This window comes from Mchenga conophoros, linkage group LG11 (assembly GCF_057382185.1).
Source record: "Mchenga conophoros isolate Kocher_MC1m ecotype Shallow Benthic linkage group LG11, M_conophoros_male_GT1.1, whole genome shotgun sequence".
NCBI lineage: Eukaryota > Metazoa > Chordata > Actinopteri > Cichliformes > Cichlidae > Mchenga > Mchenga conophoros.
Window position 1 is genome coordinate 25,242,531 of NC_140536.1, and position 21,065 is coordinate 25,263,595.

The window sequence follows — 21,065 nt, forward strand, 5'->3', positions numbered from 1 at the left end:
GCAGTGCTAGGTTACATCAAGCACTGCATGGACACTGTCACCATGTAAAAGCGGGTACGGGTAGACCACAGCCATAAACCCTGGATGACAAGTAAGGTTCAGGCATTATTAAAGGCACGCAACTCTGCATACCAATCTGGGGACCAGGATATGTAGAGCAGAGAAAGAGCAGACCTTAAAAAAAGCATCAGAGCAGCAAAACTTGACTATTTAAATAAACTATCGGATCGCTTCTCAGATAACAACTCTAAGAAGGTATGGGAGTGCCTGAAACACACCACAAACTACAAAGGCAATAGGGCAAATACAGATAAAATAGACATCTCATTAGCAGAGGAACTTAACCACTTCTTAGCCTGCTTTGAGAGAACTGTAAACACCCCTACCATTCACACCACCCTGCCCATAGCCGCCTTTGAGCACAGCCCACACACATTTACTCCCCAAGAACACCAGGTTTACAATGTGTTCAAAGCAGTTGATCAGAGAAAAGCCGCTGGCCCTGACGGAATACCTGGGAGTGTCTTCAAAGTCTGAGCTGACCAGCTGGCTCCTGTGTTCACCAGACTATTCAGCCTCTCCCTGTTACATGCCACTGTCCCTCACTGCCTGAAATCAGCGACAATAGTACCAGTCCCCAAGTCCACCATCATCAGTGGCCTCAATGACTACAGACCCATCACACTGACACCAGTGGTTGCAAAGTGTTTTGAGAAGCTGGTCCTAAAGCACATAAAGGACTGCCGCCCACTCAGCTTTGGCCCTCGCAGGTCCACAGAGGATGCTGTTTCCACTGCCCTAAACTCTGCTTAGAATCTTGGGACTTCAGTAAGGAAGTCTCTTCATTGATTTCAGCTCGGTTTTCAATACCATCATCCCAGACATCCTTATAGCCAAGCTGGTAAACTTAGACTCCTCCCCCCGCTACATGTGCATGGATCAAAAACTTTATCACAATCTGTCATCAGATCGTCCTCCCTGTCACTCAGCACTGGCTCACCATAGAGATGTGTGCTGAGTCCTCTCCCATACACCATCTACACCAGTGACTGCACCCCCCGCAACCCCGCAACATCATCATCAAATTTGCAGATGACACCACCCTGATGAGAATCATCACCAACGTTGACAACACAGACAGAGGTCCAGGGTCTGACAGAATGGTGTGACCACAATAACCCTAAACACAGGGAAACCACCTGTCCCCTCTCCATAAAAGGTGACTACATGGAGAGGTTGTCCTCCTTCAAGTTCCTCGGTACCCACATTTCTGAGGACCTGTCCTGGACTACAAATACATCAGCCTGAATGAAGAAAGCTCAGCAGCTCCTCCATTTATTGAGGGTTCTGAGATGCAACAGGCTGCAGACTGACCTCCTAGTGTCCTTCTATCGTGCCACAATCGAGAGTGTGCTGGTGCACGCCATCCCTGTGTGGTACGTTGGTTGCACAACAGCCAATAAGGAGAGAGGGTCATCCAGACCCTCTCTCCTTATTGGTCATCAAAACTGCAGAGAAGGTGTCCACTCTCCATTCTGGACTCCATTACCAGCTCTAGATGTCTCTCCATTTAATGTAAAATGTCTTTTTTGTGCAATATTTTGGCAGATGTGCAGTTTCCATCCACCCTTTTTTATTATTTGTTATATTCTAGTGTACATAGTGTTCCTATATATTTTTTTCTTCTTCTATATTGTCTTTTACTTTTAAACCTTGTGGTCTTGTTACGTAATTCCATTGTGCAAGCAACTGTACAATGACAATAAAAGGTCTAAGTCCAAGTTCAAGTCTAAGTCACTTAGTGTCTGTGCAACTGCATGACAAGTTACATAAGCTCATTGTCAGTTGACTAGGCAGGTCTGAAAAGCTCCAGCAAAATCGAAACTGTGAGAAAACAAGAAGAGGGGAGCCATGGAGATGCAAGAGATCCCCAAAGAGACGGAAAAAGCCAAAGAAGGGGATGAAGGACCGAGCGAACCGATGCTGGAGGTGAAAAAAGAAGGTAAAAAAAAAGAAGCTGTTTACATTGTACCAAAGTCTAAATTAAAATTATGTATACAAGTCATGCAAATGTTATGTAAAGTAAGTAAACTGTGCAAAAGATTCAAAACTTGTTTAATAAAAAGAAAATCCTTAAAGTTTTGAGATTTTTAAAAAAGTTTACTTTAGAAAATCCAGATTATTTGAAAGCCGACCACAGTTGGTTCATTTCTCTTGCTAAAATGTGTCCATCTGTATTTTTATCTTTAGAGGAAGCAGAACAAGACCACTACGCCAAACTGCAAATTTCATCTGAGGATGTCTATTCAGAAGCTTTCTCTGCGGCTGGTTCACGAAAACAAATACTGGGTACAGTTTTACACAAAATATTTGTGTCTTCAGCTGGTTGGTTGCCCAGTTTCGGCTCGTTCTTTCTTTTTTCAGTACGTGCTTTAGGTAAAACACAGGATTTAGTATCATTATTATACAGAATAATAATAAATGTGTTTTTTGTCTTTATAATCTACCATCTGGGAGATAAATTAAAGCAGTAAATATTTTGGTTTCTCACAAAAAACGATTCAGCCAAAGAGAAAAGAAAAAAAAAAGCAGAAGTGGGTTTTTTTTGGTAATCTTCAAACCGCATCACCAGTTACAGTAAAATGTGTATAATAGTAACCATTGCAGTGAAATTGCGCATGTTTAAATCTTTGTAGAATTTACTGTAGAGTCTGTATAATACTATTTTTTAATGTTTTTGTAGGATTATCAAATAAATATAGTACTGAATATTTGATATATGGTATTAAATGTTTCAGTTTGTAGTATTTAGGGCTGTGACCGTCTTTTTATTTTTAGTGATTTATTGTTGATGTTTTCTTGTTTTACACTAAAACTTACAATGTAGAGGCAGATTTCTTGTCTTTATTAAGACAATGATCTTTGACGTGATACATTATTTGTTGCTTTTCAAAACAAATGAATTTATTGACCATTTTGTCCTAAGTAAATTGTTTCGGCATAAAAAGCTCCCTCAGTTTTTCCCATGCATTTATAATGCTAATGATATGCATCAAGAAAATGTGTTTTTACTAATGTCTGGAGATATTGCAATATATATAAAAAATAATTTGTGTTAAAAAGTAGAAAAATGAAAATCACTGCGGAGTAACAATGTAAGTTTACCTGAAATATAAGGTACTCTGAAATATTGCTGTCTTATAATTAGAAGCAGTATTAATACAGCTGCCACTGCTAATAAAACTGTTACTTAACATAATCAATAATCTTACCATTAAAGAGTAATATACAGGAAAATAGAACTAGATATATTGGTGGCGTTTCATGATTTCGCAACTTATGGTGTTATTGTCATGCGCTTTCGGTTTAATTCGTCTAAATCACATGGAAATTGTGCAATTTTTAGTATCTAAAAATGCTTTTAAGCAGGCTCAGCAGAACATGGGATTCAGGATTTTCTGTTTTAATGGAGAGAAGAGAAGAAGGGTGAAAAAAATGTTTTTCATTTAGTGTGTACTTTGGGATACTTTAGAGAAAAACTTATTGTGCCCTCTTCTTGTTTAGTTTTTTAATTGTATAATCATTTATGTTATCATATAATCAATTAATTACAAAAATATTTTCTTTATTAATCATTTGTTTAGCATTAATTTTCATGTCTCTTATAGAGTAAAATGTGATATAGAATATTTTACTAATAATTACCTTCTATCTACACGTTAGTATCAAAGGTACTGGCTGTATCGTCAAGGGTCTGAACCTCCCTTACTACATTATAAATATATATTATATTACTATATTATATTAAATAAAATAAAATAATAGTTTCTCTTTACTCTTCTCTTTGTAGGTATATACTGGAAACTGTCCAGAATACCTATAGTAATTAAATTTCACGTATGTCAACTGTAAATGCTAAGTATCACTAAAAGTAAGTATGTTTAGTTAATCAAATTACATCCTAAGTCCAGAAGAATTACTTACATAATTGTGTAAAATTACTCTGTAAGATCTGGGCTTTGTTATGAAATGCTACTGCTATAATTTATGTTGGTTAATTAAGCTTAGTTCATGAGTTTTTCCTTCATCTGTTACATCATTTTAATCCAATTTGCGTGCAACCATTATGATAAGACCACATGTAGTTTGAGGTTGCTGTGCTGTTAATGTAATCCAGTGCGAATAAAAATTCGCCCACAGCCTGAAGGCAAAACGGTCTGACAGGAAGTCTGTCTGTTGTGTGTCTTTACAAAGAACAATTTTAACTAAACTTCCCTCTAACCACATTACTCACAACCTGTTGTAGTTTGGCCTTTGTGTTGAACTTCCATCGTTCTTTATTGTTGTAGTGAGTCAGTTTAGTCGTTAAGACAACAACAACAGCTGCATAAATAAATAAATAAATAAGTACATAAGACGGCATGACAACATGGCACAGCAATGTGTCTAACTTTTTTATGATCACTAACCCGCAAAAAGGCAACAAAGCCAATTAAAGCTATCACAGCACGAGTCATGTTCTTTTTTGCAATTTGGTGAAATCAAATAATGGTTTTGTTTACAAGAATATGTTGTTAATTAGATTAATGGAAGATATTTTTATTACATTGCTGAGGTACAAACAAACAAGTCTTGCTCTCTTGTGCTTCATTAAGTCGTCACCCACGTCCTCTTTCTTTGCAAAACCTTGTACTATAACATGATATTTACAGACTAATGTTTTAAATCTGCATCAGTGACGTGTGCATCCTCCGTATCTCCAAAGCATTAGACATAAATACTGATCTGAAATTAGTTATCTGCTGTTTTGAAGGAGAAAGTCTGCTGTGTCTGTGTTTTTCTCAGAACTTTGTCACACACACAGACTAATGTTTAAAATGAGAGAGACAGGAAGAGAGTTTAAAGTTTGGGTCATTCAAGGACAAGCCAGGCACTGTGCTCCATGAATAACTTAGGAATCTATGAAGGTCAAGTTGCTATGGTGATGAGACAAAGGGGGCGTCCTATAACTGCACTGTTGCAGCCAGTCTTGAGTCAGCAGAGAAGACGGAGCACAACAGAGCAAACAAGCTTTCTCTCAAATACCAGGACGTTTTTCTCCATGTATATTAAATTCTGCCGCAGTTACGGTGAGGATAAGAAAGATGAGGCTGATGAAAACTTGCAACCCAAATTATCGGTTGAACTGGAGGGGAAGAAAGGTAGGAAGCTGCAGCTTTTGCAGGCTTCATGGCGGTCTTTGTTGTGCTCATTAACATTTATCTGATGTCGTCTTCCTCAGGCAAAGAACCGACTGGAGGAAATGTGCGTCTGTACCGTGGAGTGTGCTTATTCCTCACCTTAATGTGCATCGTCCTTCTGGTGGTTGTCATTATCCTCAGCCTGAAACGTGAGTAGCTGCAGCCATGGATCTGAATTCATGTCAGCGCTGTGATAACAAACCCTTCCTGGCACCACCATGTTTATAACACCAAAGCAGATTACGTAAGACTGAAGGTCCTGGCAGAGCAGGATCAAAATGGTGCACAGTTGTTTTCAGCTATGGATTTTTAAAATTCTATTTCTCATAGCAGTGCATAACAAAGGAGTAAAACTATTGCTTATTGCTTTGCTGCAGCCTCAGGGCATTATTCCTTCTCTCAAATCTCCTCCCATTGTGCTCTGATTTCTAGTGCAAACTGGACCCACAGTCTGCCCGGTGGTAGAGGAAAGTGCAACAGCTAAAGAAGCAGTACCTGCGTTTGCTCCAGGATGCTCCTTCGAGAACTGCCAGGCCCAGTTCCCAGCTATTCACATTAAACGTGAGCAGGCACAAAAAGTGGGGGGGGATTCTTTCTCAATCACCTTGTTTTTAGCTATAGTTCTGCTTTCATAATGATTCAAATTAGTTTTTAAACAAGTCTCGACTCAAATTCGTGTTCTTCTTTGGCTTCTTTTTTTGTTTATAGAACAGGAAAAATTGAGACTCTTTTAGATTTCTGTGCAACTGAAAAAATACATGCATAAAGATGAAAATATGATGAAAATTAAATCACAAGCAAAACCCTTGAATATGCAAAGGAAAAAAAGAGTGTGGGAAGCTTCAGGTCTGATTAACAGCTTTTTACTTTTTCATTAACCTGTTTTTTAAATAAGCTTTTCCTGTTCTCTCTGCTTCCAGATCATGGCTGCCGGCTGTGTGGTGATGGGTGGATGACCTTTGGCCGATCGTGCTTTTTCCTGTCGACTTTTAGACTGAAGTGGCACCAGAGCGAGCAGAACTGCACCTCCAGAGGGGGATCTCTGGCTGTTATTACAAGCAAAGAAGTTCAGGTGAATCTGATAACTTTTATGCCGCTCTCTTCCTTCCTTGAGTTATTAACTATATGCTTATATATTACAAGCAAGCAGTTTATGAAGTGGTAATAATTGCTAATAGTTACGCATCAATGGTGTTTTTTCTTTTAGGACTTTCTGACACAGAAAGGGAATCTCCAATACTGGATCGGCACCATTAAAAAAGGCACTGAATGGACCTGGGTTGACAGCACAAAGCTGCAAGAGAGGTCTTTATTCTATAAATGATTCTATAAATAGTTATTAAAACAGACAATTGACTAGTTTAGACATAGTTGTTTGTGGTTTAGATCAGGGTTGCCACTATTGCACTGTGCATATTGGTGTTTGTACATGTGTTAATAAGCTTATAAAATAAAACATTTATTGCACAGCTGGCAAATTGAATTACAAGTGTACCTAATAAAGTGGACACTTTGTTCAAACAAAGAAAAAATCCAGATATAGATTGCAGAATAATAGTTAATGACTCTTTCTTTTGTTTTGCAGCTATTGGGCAGAAGATCCAAGAACTGGGAATTGTGGGATCCTAGAGAGCACAGGCCCATCTGCCAGAAACTGGATTAGAGCTCCCTGCAACGTCGCCACTTACTTCATCTGTCAGCTGCAGCTCTTGTAAAAGAACCGCGAGCAAATCTGTTCCGCCAGCAAGCATCAAATTCAACAATAACATGCCAAGACATCTCTTTCCAGTATCCAGCAAAGAAATATAAACAAGCTTTTTAGATAACAGTTGCTAAGTCTGACACTTAGCAGTTTATTTACAGTAGATTTTCTTGCAGCTTAGTGTGGAATAATTTCTGCTCTAATATTTGATTGTAAAGCTTTGTAAGTGCCTTGCTCCTTTGTTTTGTATGATTTTATTATCTGCTGTCTGCTTTACAAATGAAGTGACAGTGAAACTGTTTTAAGAAAGTTTTATTCTCATATAAAATTACTCATTACCTACATGATAAGATGAATCTCTATGTTGTTTTTTTTTAGCATATATTCCTGCTAGACATCTTTCATATTTCTATAAAAATCACAGTCTGTTCTATGGCATAATACTGCGGAAATAATTGCACTGTTTACTATGTTGAAAAATCAAGATAGTGTGGTTCTTTCACCCCAAGGTCACTGAAATTCAGCAATTCTTTACATCTACTTAATATGTATATGACTCAAAGTTGATGATAGGAAGGAACTTCTGGGTTAGATGGCATCTCTCTCTAAACATATTTAATGCTCTGTTCCTCCTCTGGCTCATCCTGTTCCATCTCCAAACCTAAAGCGCTGTGTCGAACCAGCTCCCACCATCCTCCTTTGTTTTTAAGTCTCAGCTTCAAGGTTCCCTTGAAGTCAGAATTTTCATCTCCCTCCGTTTCCTTTTCATCCTCTTTGGAGAAGACGTTTACGTAACGCCGCATCTTTTGCATCATGGAGTCATTTCTTTCCTCAACCCTGCAAAGAAGACGAATAAAGAAAAAGTCACGCATGTTTCAAAATTAATTATGTTACACTCTTCTTTTTAGTTTCCGTTTTTTTTTGGGGGCCCCACCTACAAAACAAAAAGCTTATTCACTTACAGAAGGAAAACAGTTTTGCCCACTGACACTAAATGAAAGCCTTTGATGGACTTCACCCATGAGTAATGCTGTGCCTGCAGTGAGAAGCACCATTCTTATCGTATTACTAATACTATATTTTTCCCCCTACTTATACATATATAACCTACTATTACACTTAAAAGGGTGTATTATGCACATTTTCCCTGTCTACACTAGCTTTCCATAACTTGCAGTTCAAAATGATCCTTATTAGTCTTATACTGGCTTGGAGCAACTCATATTTGTCCAATTCACTTTAAACTACCTGTCTTCTGATTGGTTGGCCCTCACAAACAGGAGCTTGTGCTCAAACAAGGGCTTGCATTCAAAGTTGTATGTCAAGAGTAGAAAGAACTTATAAAACTGAGTTACAGCACTTCGAATTTCAAGCTTTTGGCTTTTGTTTCATGTTTTCTTTCATATGAGCATTCACCAGTTGAGATAAAATAAGAAAAAACACAACCAAAGGAATATTTGATGTGTTGAGAAATAGACTGAATTGATTTGTACTGAAAGGCAGCTTTTGTTAGCCAGGCTGAATGTTTTTCCTCTTTAACCTTGATGAGACGGACGCAAAAATGAAAAGAATCGACTAAGAAAAACATGCAGTGTAGCCTTAGGAGGTGTGAAAGTAATATAAAAACTACAATAAAAAAAAAGAATTGAGCATTTTATAGCGTGACATGAGCTGTGGCTGTCGTTTCTGTACAAACTTCCTGTTTGACTTTATTTTTAAAGATAACATCCCTTTCTGCTGTGTTAGGTGATTTCTGTGGGTTTTCGTCTGTTCCTGACACAAGGTTGCATCTTACCTGAGATACCAGCACTCTTTCAGGCCATAGTTCAGCCCACAGACCCCAAGTCGAGGCCAGAGACAGCGAGGAAGCCTCCTCTCCAGCATGAGCGTCGTGGCCACCACCTGAATAACAACATTACAGCTGTAAACATGACACAGCAATGCTTAACGCACGCTGAAGAGGTGATTACACATGTGTGTGTAATAACCCTGTTACCTGAGTCCTCCAGAGCTCATCTCTCTCCTGGCCCACCCTCCATTGTGTGTCACTCATCATGGCGGTGAGCAGATTTAGCAGAAGGATGTGGGAAACCAGAGAGGAGGTGCAGTGCAACACATGGACAATCGCAGGTATAGGGATGGTGTGGTCCACAGGCAGATCGATGAGGCCAACGCTGAGCTCAAATTGGGAGAAGAGGCTGATGGGATATGAGCGATACGCAGGAAGGGAATCTACCTCCTGAGTCATGTAGACTATCCAGAGGGCTGAGAAGAAAAAAATGTTTGTAAGAGAGCAGGAAGGTCTCCTTTAAAGAATGTTTTGTAAAATTTGTGTTTATTTTTATTGCTAACAATATACTCACAGGTGGAAAAGGCAAAGAGCACAATGGAAATCAGCCACATAAACTTTGTCAGGTCTCCAAATATAATCTAGGGGGAAACGAGACACAAGCGAGCTCAGTCTGAAAATGTAAAACCTCAAAAACCAAAACAACAAATGAAAACATGTGTGAGCAGGTGTGTGAGCAGAGCAAACTCATGTTTTTGTTACTCATGGAGCTCGTGTAGAAACCCATCCGCACCTTCTGTATCGTGATGACGTAAGGGCCAAGCATTTCGAAGCCACGGGCGAAGAACATGACATTACACCAGCCGAGGACCAAACACACTGCCATCACCTCGGCCTCCCTCTGCACCTCACAGGCTCTGAACACGCACAGCAGCACCACCAAGCAGGCATAGCTGATACTGGTCAAAAACAAGAGCGGCAGCAAGGTTAGGCAGTGTTCCCAAACATTATGCTTTGCTTGGGTTCTCAGAGGGTGTGTGTGCTTGCTTACAGGATAACATGGAAAGGGCCTCCCAGTGCCGTCTGGCCAAAGTAGCGCTTTGCTCCAACTCTCAGAATATCTGGGATCTGTTAGGAGCACAGGGGATGCATGAGGTCAGAACAGTTCACAGTAATGTACTGTTGAATATTTTTAAACAAAAAGCATATTTTAAATGTCCACCTCCAGCACAAGGATGACAAAAGCTCCAATGACGCTGATAATCTCTCCTGCGAGCCGCACATTATCCCCATGTGTTGTATAACTCTCCTGAGGTGGACAAAGAGGAAATGATGCTGTTATAAATATTAAAATCTCATTATTGTCTGACAGTGTAACTTATGTAGGTGTAAAGTTTGGCATTTACACATGCATTTAGTGGATCTTATGTATTTGAATTTTTACGTAAGTTATGGCTGAAGTAATTTGGGGCAAAAAAACCTCTGGTGGTGCTGTAGTTCAGGAAGTACTAACTGCCAAAGTAGAAGTGACACGCTATGAAAGTGTTGCCTTCCTAAAATGTGTAGCAGGCCCCAGTGCAGGTGGGGACTGGGAAAATAGGGGGTAATAATGGATTCAATTAGAGGAATCTGAATTTTTAGTGGGGACTGACCTAAACATCTACACCCAAAACGTCAACTCCATAAAACTCATGTAATAGAAGTACAAACTGAAAAAATTAAACAAAGATAAGAGGGTAGAAAACTAAATCAAAGTACTCATTATGCAGATTCGGTCGACTATTTGGATCATAATAATTAGTACTAACACGTGAGAGCTGGTTTAATGTTACTTCTAGGCAGTCAGTTTTATAAATGTTCATATTTTATTTCCAAAAGGTTAATCTGAAATATGACTCTTTAAAATAAATGTGCTGTAATAAAAATCTAATTATATTTTTGGGATAGTTCAAAAACAGTCAGCACATTGAACATAAAAATTTCACTTTAGGTGTCTCATTCAAACAGTATAGTGAGTAAAATGTTGAGATCTGTTTAAGGTTTTCTAATGTCTATGATAATTCATAGTTCTGGCCCACCTTGAGCGTCTTCTGAACCCAGACAGTTTTGTCTGCATCTGACGTTGTGTAGTTCTCTGGAGCGTTCTTTAGGGGGCGAAACATACAGCACATTGTGAAAGTCCCGATGTACAAGAGATACAGAAACAGCAGAAACCTAACAACAAAAAGGGAGGAAGAAACCCAGTGTGTTAAACAGCAATAGACATGTGTACAATTCAAGTATTTTAGTTCAGATTTAACAAAACTAACAAAATCTTACCTGAAGTAATGTTTCCCATACAGGTTCCACTTCAGACTAACCAGCTGCCTCACAGGAGTGACCTCCAGGATCTTCCTTGCCTGGAGAGCAAAAATAGAAGAGATATAAAAAATCTCAGAGTCAGAACTAACGTCCTGATAACAATTAGCATTTTCTCCTGAATGCTACCTACATATTCTTCTGTACCTCTTTCTGCTGGCTGGCCACAATGACCTCCAGCACTGACATGCTATCGGCCCACGAGTCGATCTCGGACAGGTCATACAGGTGAGAGGTCAAAGGGCCCAGACTCCACTGGACTACACGCCTTTTGTTAACTAGGTGCTGGAATATCTTTAAGAGACAGGGGGTTAGGATGAGATTAGGAACAATCTGTTCCACCTTTCATGTTTGGGTCACCATGTGAATCTTCCATGGTACTACTCACCACTGTGTTTCCCTCTTTTGCAGCCAGCTTAAAAGGTGTAAGGCCTCGGGAGTTGGGAACCATATCAAGGGGCACTTGCTGGTCCAGCTCTGCATCGCGTGCCATAATCAAGTCAATGACCTGGCAGGCAATGTTCTTGTTGGGCTGCAAGACCAAAATGTGAAGCACTGTGTTGCCTGTATGGAGAGTGTGTACGCAGGAGGCACAAGAAGACAGGAGAAAGCTATTAATTGTTAATAAGACGCTCATATTCAGATATGCACAGCTGGGTTAACCTCCTGAAGGTCCCCATAAACCAGAAATCAGTCATTACTCTGAAACATTTAGCTATGTGAGCAAAAACTGGCAACAATTAGTTTAGCATTTAAAAATGTTTTTTTAATTTTTAACCTATACTCTCGAGGTACTTCAATGATCTTCTTTTAATTACTGACTCTGGGTGCCCCGCGGCCTTAGTTTTGTTGGACCTGTCCTCTGCTTTTGAGCTGTTGGACCATAACATTCTCTTAATAAGGCTTGAACATCTGGTTGCATTACAGGTATGGTCCTTGGTTGGTTTAATTCCTACTTATCGGAGAGGTCCTTCTCTGTCACCATGGGTACCTACTCCTCTTCCATTGCCCCTGTTACCTGTGGTGTCCCTCAGGGGTCTGTGCTGGGTCCTATGCTGTTTTCTCTATATATGTCACCCCTTGGTCATATTATTGAAAAGTACAAACTCTCTTATCATTGCTACACGGATGACACTCAAATTTATTTTGAATTGACTGAGGGTGATACTTCATCAATGCTTCGCTTCTTCGATTGTATAAGTGAAGTTACCCACATAGCAAGCAGTTCTGGCCCGGATCTGGTATCAAGCCGGCACTGCTGGCTGACTTCTGGCATGTAAAAACATATGTCATCCAGATATGGGCCAGGCCTGGCATAGATGGCACTGTCTATGCGATGGCATGCCATATCTGGCTCAATTGTGGTTTGGTTTATGTGGCACGGGCCCATAGAAAACAGGTCTGGCCCAGATCTGGCATCAAGGTGGCACATCTGACTGACCGGTGTCATGGCAGGGTGTATGTCAACCAGATGTGGGCCAGGTCTGGCAATGGTGGCACTATTTATGTTCCTATTTTCCTATTTTAGTTAGAAGACCCAAATGCCATGTTGCAATACGATACTGCTATGGTAGCCAAGATTTCAAATGCAGGTTTGACAGGTTTGTGAGTGTACACTTTATCCAAAACCTAGTGACGGTTTACTCATCTTCACCAGTGGGTGGCTGTAGCTCAGGCGGTAGAGCAATTTACCTACTGATCGGAAGGTTAGTGGTTCCAGCCCTGGCTTATCTAGTCTGCATGTTAAGAATGTGAATGTGTATGAATGCAGTTAGGTAGCACTCAGTTAAGAGAAAGTATGTGTGATTGGGTGAATGTGGCATGTTGTATAGAGCACTTTGAGTAATCCGGGAGACTAGAAAAGCGCCATATAAGAATCAGTCCATTCACTGTCTGAACAGAGTTTTCTCATGTTATGGTAAATGGTAAATGGCCTGCATTTGTATAGCGCTTTTCTAGTCCATAGGACCCCAAAGCGCTTTACACTACATTCAGTCATCCACCCATTCACACACACATTCACACACTGGCGATAGCAAGCTACATTGTAGCCACAGCTGCCCTGGGGCGCACTGACAGAGGCGAGGCTGCCGGACACAGGCGCCACCGGGCCCATGTTATTTACTATTATGTTCCGGCACATGTTGTTATTACATGCCTTGATAAAGGTACACATTAGGCTGACATCTGGGGCCAGAGCTAAAACTGTTCTGGGGCAGCACAGGGCCAGCACTGTGTCTACAACTGGCCCGTGGTTGCACACAACTTACACATGGCTCACATACCGCAAAGAATGACGGCTCTTCGGTGGCCCAGATCAGGTTTGCTAGACGCAGTCCACACATGGACCAGCACAGGACCACCAGTGTGTCTGCAACTGGCCTTGTGCTGGCCCATGTGTGGGCCACATCTGGCAAACCTGATCTGGGCCACCAAAGGGCCGTCGTTCTTTGCGGTATGTGGGCCATGTGTAAGCACATTGTGTGGGCCAGATCCGGGTCATACCAATTTTGCTATGTGGGTAAAGACTGGCTGCTGAGCAATTCCCTTAATGACAAGAAAACAGAAATTGTAATCTTTGACAGTCACACCCCTAGAGCCCATCTAACTGGTGTCCTCGGGCCCTTCGCTGATTATCTTTCCGATTCTGCAAGTAATTTGGGTGTTTACCAGGACGGCTCCTTTAAACTTGACAAGCATGTGTCCTCTGTTATTAAATCTTGTTTCTATCAACTTCGTTTAATTTCTAAGGCCAAGCCATATTTACCATGTGAGGATCTAGAAAAGCTTATCCATGCCTTTGTCACATCCAGGTTAGACTCCCTATACACTGGGATTCATTCTGCCCTTCTTCATAGATTGCAAGTCGTCCATAACGCCGCGGCTCGCCTTCTAACTGGTACTCGTAGGCTTGAGTCTATCACCCCAATTCTCACTGGCCTCCACTGGCTTCCAATTAAACATCACATTGATTTCAAAGTCCTACTGCTTACTTGTAAAATCATAAATAATATTGCACCTAGCTACCTTATTGATCTCCTTAGCGTGAATACTCCCAGTAGAACACTGAGATCGTCTTACTTTTGGTGCAACCTAGGTCACGGCTGCAAACCAGAGGTGACCGCACCTAACCTCTGGAATAACCTCCCTCATACTATTCACGCGTCTCACTCGATCCAGACCTTCAAGTCTCGATTGAAAACAAACCTTTTTAGCTTAGCCTTCCCGGCCTCCTAGAGCATGCCTTTTAATTGTACTTTCTTGCCCTGCCCTTTCCTCTCTTTTACTCTTTTACTTACATTGTTTTATTGTTTTTATCGTTAAGTCTTGCTTCCTTATCTGCGTACTTGTGTACTTGTATGCTTGTTTAAACAATGCCGCCCACCTGCTAGCTTATCCGCCTTTGTACTTTACTACTGTTTTATTGGATTAAGTGAAGCACTTTGGCAACCTCTGGTTTTAAATGTGCTATACAAATAACGTTTTATTGTATTGTATTGTATTGTATAATGCCTCAGTAGTGTCTTTGATATGAACAGTCTCCTCAATATAATTTAGCTTTGACAAAAAAGAAGCCTGAAACTTTTACCTTTTCAGGCTGATGTCAATTTTTCTTTTTGCATTTTCAGCTGTTGGTTAGATAAGAAAATTGCTAGTTTGAGCCTGACAGTAATTCTTGAGGTTCTTTGAGTTTAAATTACAAGACCAGTGCCAGAAAGCTGCAATTAGTGGCAAACCCATCAGGGTTGATTTTGTCCTTTAGTGGTGAGAATTTTAGACAATGCTGTGATAAATCAAATTAAAAATAAGACCCTAATAACACATGGGATGCAGAATATTTTGTGGCTTAAGCAGTCACACAGTCAAATTTCCTAGCAGTGTAAAATAATACTTGATCTTCTCTCACTCAAGGGCTCATACCTTTGTAATCCTGGATCCTGGTGCTGGCGCCTGCATCGATTACCATGGAGATGATATCCATATTCCCAGCACAAGCAGCAAAAGACAGGATGTGCTCGCCTGATGAAAAGCCACGCGTTTTGTTATTTTGCACAAAATCTCTCTCTGCCTTGTTTTTATCACATATGTTGGGACCAGTTTGGGGTTTTATTGTCCTGCCACCGGCCTTGTAATTAATGGTTGAAACATTTCTTTACGTAAGTTCACTCATGCTGGCTTACCACAGTACATAAGTCCTCCTATCCTCTTCCTGAAATACAGACCAGTGACTCTAGGTGTGGACACGTCACCACCGCGACTAATCAGATGACGAACCAGGTCGATGTTCTGATTCACCACAGCAATGTGGAGAGGAGTAATCCCTGAGGCGGAGCACAGAGAGAAAGTGTACATCAGTTCACTGCCAACACACTGGTTTTCGTTTCACCAGCTTTGGTAAAACCTACACTTAATGCTTTTGCTTTATCCACCACTGTAACCCTGACAGGGTTTGCTCTCCAAAAGCAGCAGATGAGGCCTCATAATTGGAATTTGTTGCCCTTTATTGATTTATTGTTAGATGAATAAAATAATGAAGTAAAAAAAAACAAAACCTCAGCGATATGATTTGACTAATTAAAATATTTTTTAAAATATTAGGGAGCTTAGAAAGAAAGTGACTAAGACTTCTTTAAGTTTCTTTAAGTTTCTTCAGTTCGCTTACTTTCTAAGGTCCTTAGATTTTTTAAAAACCTGCTTAAATTGTTGTGTTAGGCTTTTACATGCCCTTGTATCCACTGTATCAAAAATCTCACAGATTTTGCTAATAAGCTGAATTATTTGAATTGCAGACCAAAAAGCTGCCAACTTGACATCTATATAGTTACACACAGCACTCAGTCTGCATGATGTGCATTGGTGTTTTGCAGTTATGAATTTCTGCATGTCAACCTTGGAAAAGTTCAGAGGTCATGGGCTCGTTAATGAGGTCAGGAGCTCCATCCATCAGAGCCACAGCAGCATCCAGGTTATCGTTCATAACAGCAACGTGAAGGGCCGTCTCTCCCAGGGAGCCTGAACAAGAAGATACACCTTCTAAAATCACGGAAAACACACCAAAAAGGCAGCAATGTAAGGTTTAAACTCCTTGTTCAGTCGTACCTCTCTCAAAGATATTCGTGGATGCACAACCTAGCAGTTTCTTGATGCAACCAGCACTGTTGTTTTTAGCCGCATAGAAGAGAGGAATGTCATTCACACTGAGGGACAGAAGGACAGAAACAAGAAATCAGATTTATGGTAAAACTTTAAACAAAACTGAATGTACTGGAAAGTGGCGTCAGCAGGAGTTTACCCTTTTGTGTAGAGCAGAAATGTCTCATCCAGCATTTCATTCCATCCTTTTTTGTTCTGAAGGCGAAACTTCAGCTGGCTCCACCAATGGTTGAGCTCGCTCGGAGCAGATCTGGCTAAAGACGGTGACATTGGCACCTGAGGTTTGACTAGAATTGTGAAACGAAAAGTTAGGAATGTTTTTTAAGAAACTCAAGAAAGACAAAAGTAGAGTGGGTGAAAAATAAATGCTATGGAGTCTAAATCCACAGGTGGAAAAAAAAATTGTTCATTTTGGTAGTTTTTTCTATTAATAAATTAAAGTAAATCTTTTCAGTCTTACCTCACCCTTAAGCAATGAAACTGCTGCTCCTCAATCTCTGGTGACACTGAGAGAAACACTCAAAAGTGGACACACCACCTTTAAAAATGTCCCCGAGGAGAGATGAAATCCCTGTGGCATCACCAATATATATATATGTCCCAGCCAAGAGGGAGGAGATATGAGAGCAAATGGGTGGAGAAGGAGGATGCGTGGAAAGCTGACAGGTAAGAATAAGACAGTGACGCAGTAATGAGCAAGGAGACTTTCACTGGTCAGAAGTGCCACAGAGAAAGCTGTGCTTCAACTCCCTGTTGACAAGGAATTCCTTTGTCATGCTGATCTAAAATTATTGGCTTGATCTCCTTAAAAGCAAAGTGACAATGGTCCAGTCCCCAGTTCGCGGATATCTATGCAATCACCAGGCCTCTCAGCATTCCTCTGACTACCACCGAAACCTGCATGGCCACTATGAAAATTCAGCAAGATCATGACAGTCAACACACCACTTGTAGTGAACTGTTAAGAAAACCTGTTTGGAAATTGCAAGCATGCTGTTCTATACCTCGCTTTATGGCATTGCGTTTTAGTTTGGATCTTTTTTTTTAATGAATGAGCAAAATCCTCAGAGTGAAACTGGAATTATTTGGAAAATATGGAGATTATAAAGGATTTTCCACCATGCTGCTTCTTGGACACACAAACACTAAACATCTAGCTTCATTCACAGTGATATAACATGTTGAGCACCATTCATGTGTCAACAGGAATGATCCCAGATGCAGTAATTACTGCACTACAAAGACTATAATGATCATCTAGAGGCTGGCAGCAGCATCATGTTCAATGAGAGAATGTCACTTTTCTCTGAATGTGGAAAACAAAGCTAATGGCGCGTGTTGTTTTGTGAAACTGCAATTAGTTTTAGAGTTGACACATTCAGCTGATAAAAAGCCACAAATTTCATTTACAGAGATCTGATTTATTTACAAACTATTGAATCAGCGAACATTTAAATTTCTGGTCACCTCGGCTGTAGTGGACACATATTTTTCTGCACCATTTTTAGGTCATGACTAAAAAGCTGGTTAACCACTGGATAAACAGGGTTTAGGAAGACTATAGGAGGCCCTGATAATGGCTGCCGATGTGGCCATCATTTAGTATTGTGGAGATAATAGCTGTTTACCAGACAGAGAGCACCATCTTTAAGCAGTGTCATAAAGACCAGTAGTTTCAAAACTGCTAAGGTCTTTATAAGAAAACAATAACACTGTAAAAAAAACATGATTTTGTGGCTTTGGTGTTCACTGTTTCTGGACATGTGTAACAACACTGAGTTAATTTGAGGTGAGACACCACAGAAAACAATTATTACAGAAATCTTATGACAGCTGACTCCTGAGTCCAGAGTGACTTAATAGTACTTGATGACCGTTATTTAAGAGCCAAACCAAAACGAAAGTTAAACTAGCCGTAAAATCCCACAAACTGTTTAGTGATAGAAATGCAATTAAAATGAAAGAAATCTTCAGGAAATATCTTTTGTAGTTTTTGTGAACTTGGTCAAATCTGTCAGGACAACAAGGATCAAGAGGAAGAAATTAACTGAGACTGATTCCTTATAGCTGTGAGTCTATAAATGTGTAAGGATTACATAATCCTGAATATCTTTTAAAAAAAAAGAAATATCCTAGAATGATAAAAAGAAAAATAGACCAGCGCAAAACCTTTTTTGACCCTTCCAACATATTTAACTTTGCATACCCCAAAACATTTTTATTTTTAAAAAGCATTAATCAAAGCATTAAAATAGAAAATGATACAACATAAAGAACAACATGATTAACAAAGTGAATTGTAGAGGAAGCACTTGTGAGATATTACAACAAATGTACACCTCTGCGGCCTGCAGGATAAACACACTCCGTCTCTTAGGGTCACAGGTGAGTTAGAGGCTAGTGGCAGGGTACACCCTAGACAGGTCAGCCAACAATCTCACTGATAACCTGACATGCATGTCTTTGGACACAGGGACACCCACAGAGTCACAGACAGGACGTCTCTAGAGTGACTCTACAAAAGTCCCCTGACTGGCCAGAGATTTGAACCTACAACTTTCCACACATGGGCCATTAATCAAAGTAATTTGAAAAACTCTTTGAAAAACTGTAAGAATGAAATAAAATAAAAAAACTTCCCCCCACATGCTTCTTAATATCCAAACTTTAATTATTCCTAATAGACTGCATTAAATGATATTGCAAGTAAGATGTATTATAATATGTATTTTAAATCATGATTAAATTGGATTATGTAAAACCATCACCCTCTGCCATCTGGAAAATTCCAGGTCACATGAGTCATTCTCATATTACTCTTTAGTTCATCATCAGATTTTTCAGTGTTAAAAAATATTTTGAATCTTTCTTTGACCCCGTAATGCCAAATGTGTCATATTTTATACACACGTTTTGAGACGTCAATGCGATTTTTTTTACCCCTTAAAAACCAGATGTGTAAAGTTAACACATAAAGTGTGAGCAAAAAATATTAAAACTCATATATGTGAATTAATATTTAATTTCTTGTTTAAACAAAATTGTCACAAGCTTCAATAAACACATAAAAAGGCAGTTATTTCATGGTTCAGGCTTCAGATGGTTACGATAATAATTCAGTAGGACGAAGTAAATGTTCACTCACGACTTTGCAGAAAATATTTTAATTTCATTTGCAAGGTTATACTGCAAATGAAATCAAATATACAAAACATAATTTTTAACAACTGTTCAGCCTACATGAGTGCAATGTCGTTGTAAATGAAAAAAAAAAGGTCTGTTACAAAAATAATGCTATTTTCAAAATTTGTGAATTACTGTTTCCTTAAAGTTTTTAGAGAGGGTAATTAAAATTAACGTTTTAGATTAAAGCGGGTTGTCTGTCTTTATGTGATCAGAATTGAAATTAAAGCATATTTTTATTTAAATCTTAAACCAATTGCACCTTTTTAATATTCTTCATCTTCATCAACAGTCTGACATGCACAGTGTTTATTTGAGCCTTTGTGTTTAACTTAATGTCAGTGGAAGATAGTTTATATGAGTTAAATTTAACATAGCACCAAGTAAATAAGTAAAATGTATTTATGTAGAACCATTGTAGACAAGGATCACAAAGTTATTCACAACAATAATCAAATAAAAATATAGACATTAAAACACAACAATAATATTCATAATTTAAAAGCAAGCCTGTACAAGTAAGTCTTGAGCTACTTTTTAACCGTTTCATTGCAGCCCACAGAAACGAAATCTGAACTGTAGTGGTGGTGCATACCATAGTTAAGAAGCCACAACCTCAAACAGACAGTCTCTTTTAATGTTCAGTCCAAAAAGATGAACCACCAACAGGTTTTGGTCCAAAGATCTCAATGACCTGCATGTTTTATATGACTGCAGTTCACTAAGTAAGTAGGCATTCAACCATGCATAGCTCTGGAAATAATCACAAAGATACATAATGCAAAGACAGCAAAATAGGTGTCAAGTGAGATCACTAGCGAGCCTAATAAGTAGCTGCACTTTGCAGTGAGTGATTTGTAAGTGATCCAAAAAGGACTTCCTGAGGCCAACGTACAGTGAATTACAACTTTGAGGAAACAAAAGCATGAATTATCATTTCTAATTCTGACTTGGACACCGTTCGACTGAGGCGGGCAGCATTTCACAGATAAAATGCAGGATCAAACAAGGCTATTGATATGTGTATTAAAACTAAGAGCCTGATCAAATCTGACACCTACATTTTTGACATTTGATTGAAACAATGATGAAGACCCAAGACTAATAATCAGAGTGCAAACAAAGCTGTCAGTAGCACAAACAAAAACTTTTCTCTGTGTTAACTGAAAATAATTAGCAGCCATCCAGTTCTGTATGGCATCAATACAGTCTTAAAGGATGGATATTTTTACAACATTCTTTGGAGTAAAAGAAATGTACAGTTGGATATCATCTGCATAACAATGATATGAGACACATTCAAAGGTGTTGAAGTGATAGCAAATATATATTGATGCATTCTCAATCACCCAGGAAAGTAAATCTCCAAAAAGTTGATTCTGTTCATCTGGACGTAGCATTTTGTGGGAGAAACGTTTCGTCACTCATCCAAGTGACTTCTTCAGTCTCAGCTGACTGCAGGTTACAACCGCTGCCCAAGCGAAAGCCTGTAGTGATCCCATGTGATCCATGTGATCCCTTTTTTTCTAAACACCGGGTCTCTGTGGCTTTTAAACCCCAAAACACGCTGCGCCAAAAATTGGTCCACCCCAAGGATCGGGTCCCCCGACACAAACAGAGCAACATAGTGTACGCTGTT

At 39.5% G+C, this 21,065-nt stretch overlaps 2 protein-coding genes across 3 annotated transcripts; one reads left to right on the forward strand and one right to left on the reverse strand.

The window, feature by feature from the left end:
- The first annotated feature begins 1,821 nt into the window (after window positions 1-1,821).
- Window positions 1,822-7,292, forward strand: LOC146564216 (C-type lectin domain family 6 member A). Of its 2 annotated transcripts, XM_085291825.1 has the most exons (7): window positions 1,822-2,002; window positions 2,251-2,349; window positions 5,282-5,389; window positions 5,673-5,801; window positions 6,161-6,312; window positions 6,448-6,545; window positions 6,826-7,292. In XM_085291825.1, the coding sequence occupies exons 1-7, from the start codon at window positions 1,912-1,914 to the stop codon at window positions 6,953-6,955; spliced, it is 807 nt and encodes a 268-aa protein (XP_085147951.1). In that variant the 5' UTR covers window positions 1,822-1,911; the 3' UTR covers window positions 6,956-7,292. The 2 variants fall into 2 exon arrangements, with proteins under 2 accessions (XP_085147951.1, XP_085147950.1); XM_085291824.1 differs by lacking the exons at window positions 1,822-2,002; window positions 2,251-2,349 and adding an exon at window positions 5,007-5,201.
- On the reverse strand, window positions 7,181-16,792 carry trpv6 (transient receptor potential cation channel, subfamily V, member 6). The gene is made up of 17 exons (XM_085291826.1): window positions 16,704-16,792; window positions 16,383-16,530; window positions 16,190-16,287; window positions 15,980-16,102; window positions 15,271-15,411; window positions 15,011-15,109; window positions 11,478-11,653; window positions 11,237-11,383; window positions 11,051-11,130; window positions 10,810-10,945; window positions 9,954-10,040; window positions 9,783-9,859; window positions 9,525-9,690; window positions 9,306-9,372; window positions 8,939-9,207; window positions 8,738-8,844; window positions 7,181-7,779 (listed from the first exon to the last, which is right to left on the reverse strand). Exons 2-17 carry the CDS (start codon window positions 16,511-16,513, stop codon window positions 7,548-7,550), a joined length of 2,136 nt encoding a protein of 711 aa, XP_085147952.1. The 5' UTR covers window positions 16,514-16,530; window positions 16,704-16,792; the 3' UTR covers window positions 7,181-7,547.
- Window positions 16,793-21,065: the final 4,273 nt, after the last annotated feature.

Coding starts and splice junctions, on each gene's coding strand:
- LOC146564216 (XM_085291825.1), top strand. CDS start 1,912: ATGGAGATGCAAGAGATCCCCAAAGAGACGGAAAAAGCCAAAGAAGGG. Junction 2,350..5,281: donor TTCACGAAAACAAATACTGG/GTACAGTTTTAC, acceptor CGTCTTCCTCAG/GCAAAGAACCGACTGGAGGA. Junction 6,546..6,825: donor AGCACAAAGCTGCAAGAGAG/GTCTTTATTCTA, acceptor TTTGTTTTGCAG/CTATTGGGCAGAAGATCCAA.
- trpv6 (XM_085291826.1), bottom strand. CDS start 16,513: ATGTCACCGTCTTTAGCCAGATCTGCTCCGAGCGAGCTCAACCATTGG. Junction 15,110..15,270: donor AGGAGGACTTATGTACTGTG/GTAAGCCAGCAT, acceptor GCTTTTCATCAG/GCGAGCACATCCTGTCTTTT. Junction 10,041..10,809: donor GGGTTCAGAAGACGCTCAAG/GTGGGCCAGAAC, acceptor TGTCCACCTCAG/GAGAGTTATACAACACATGG.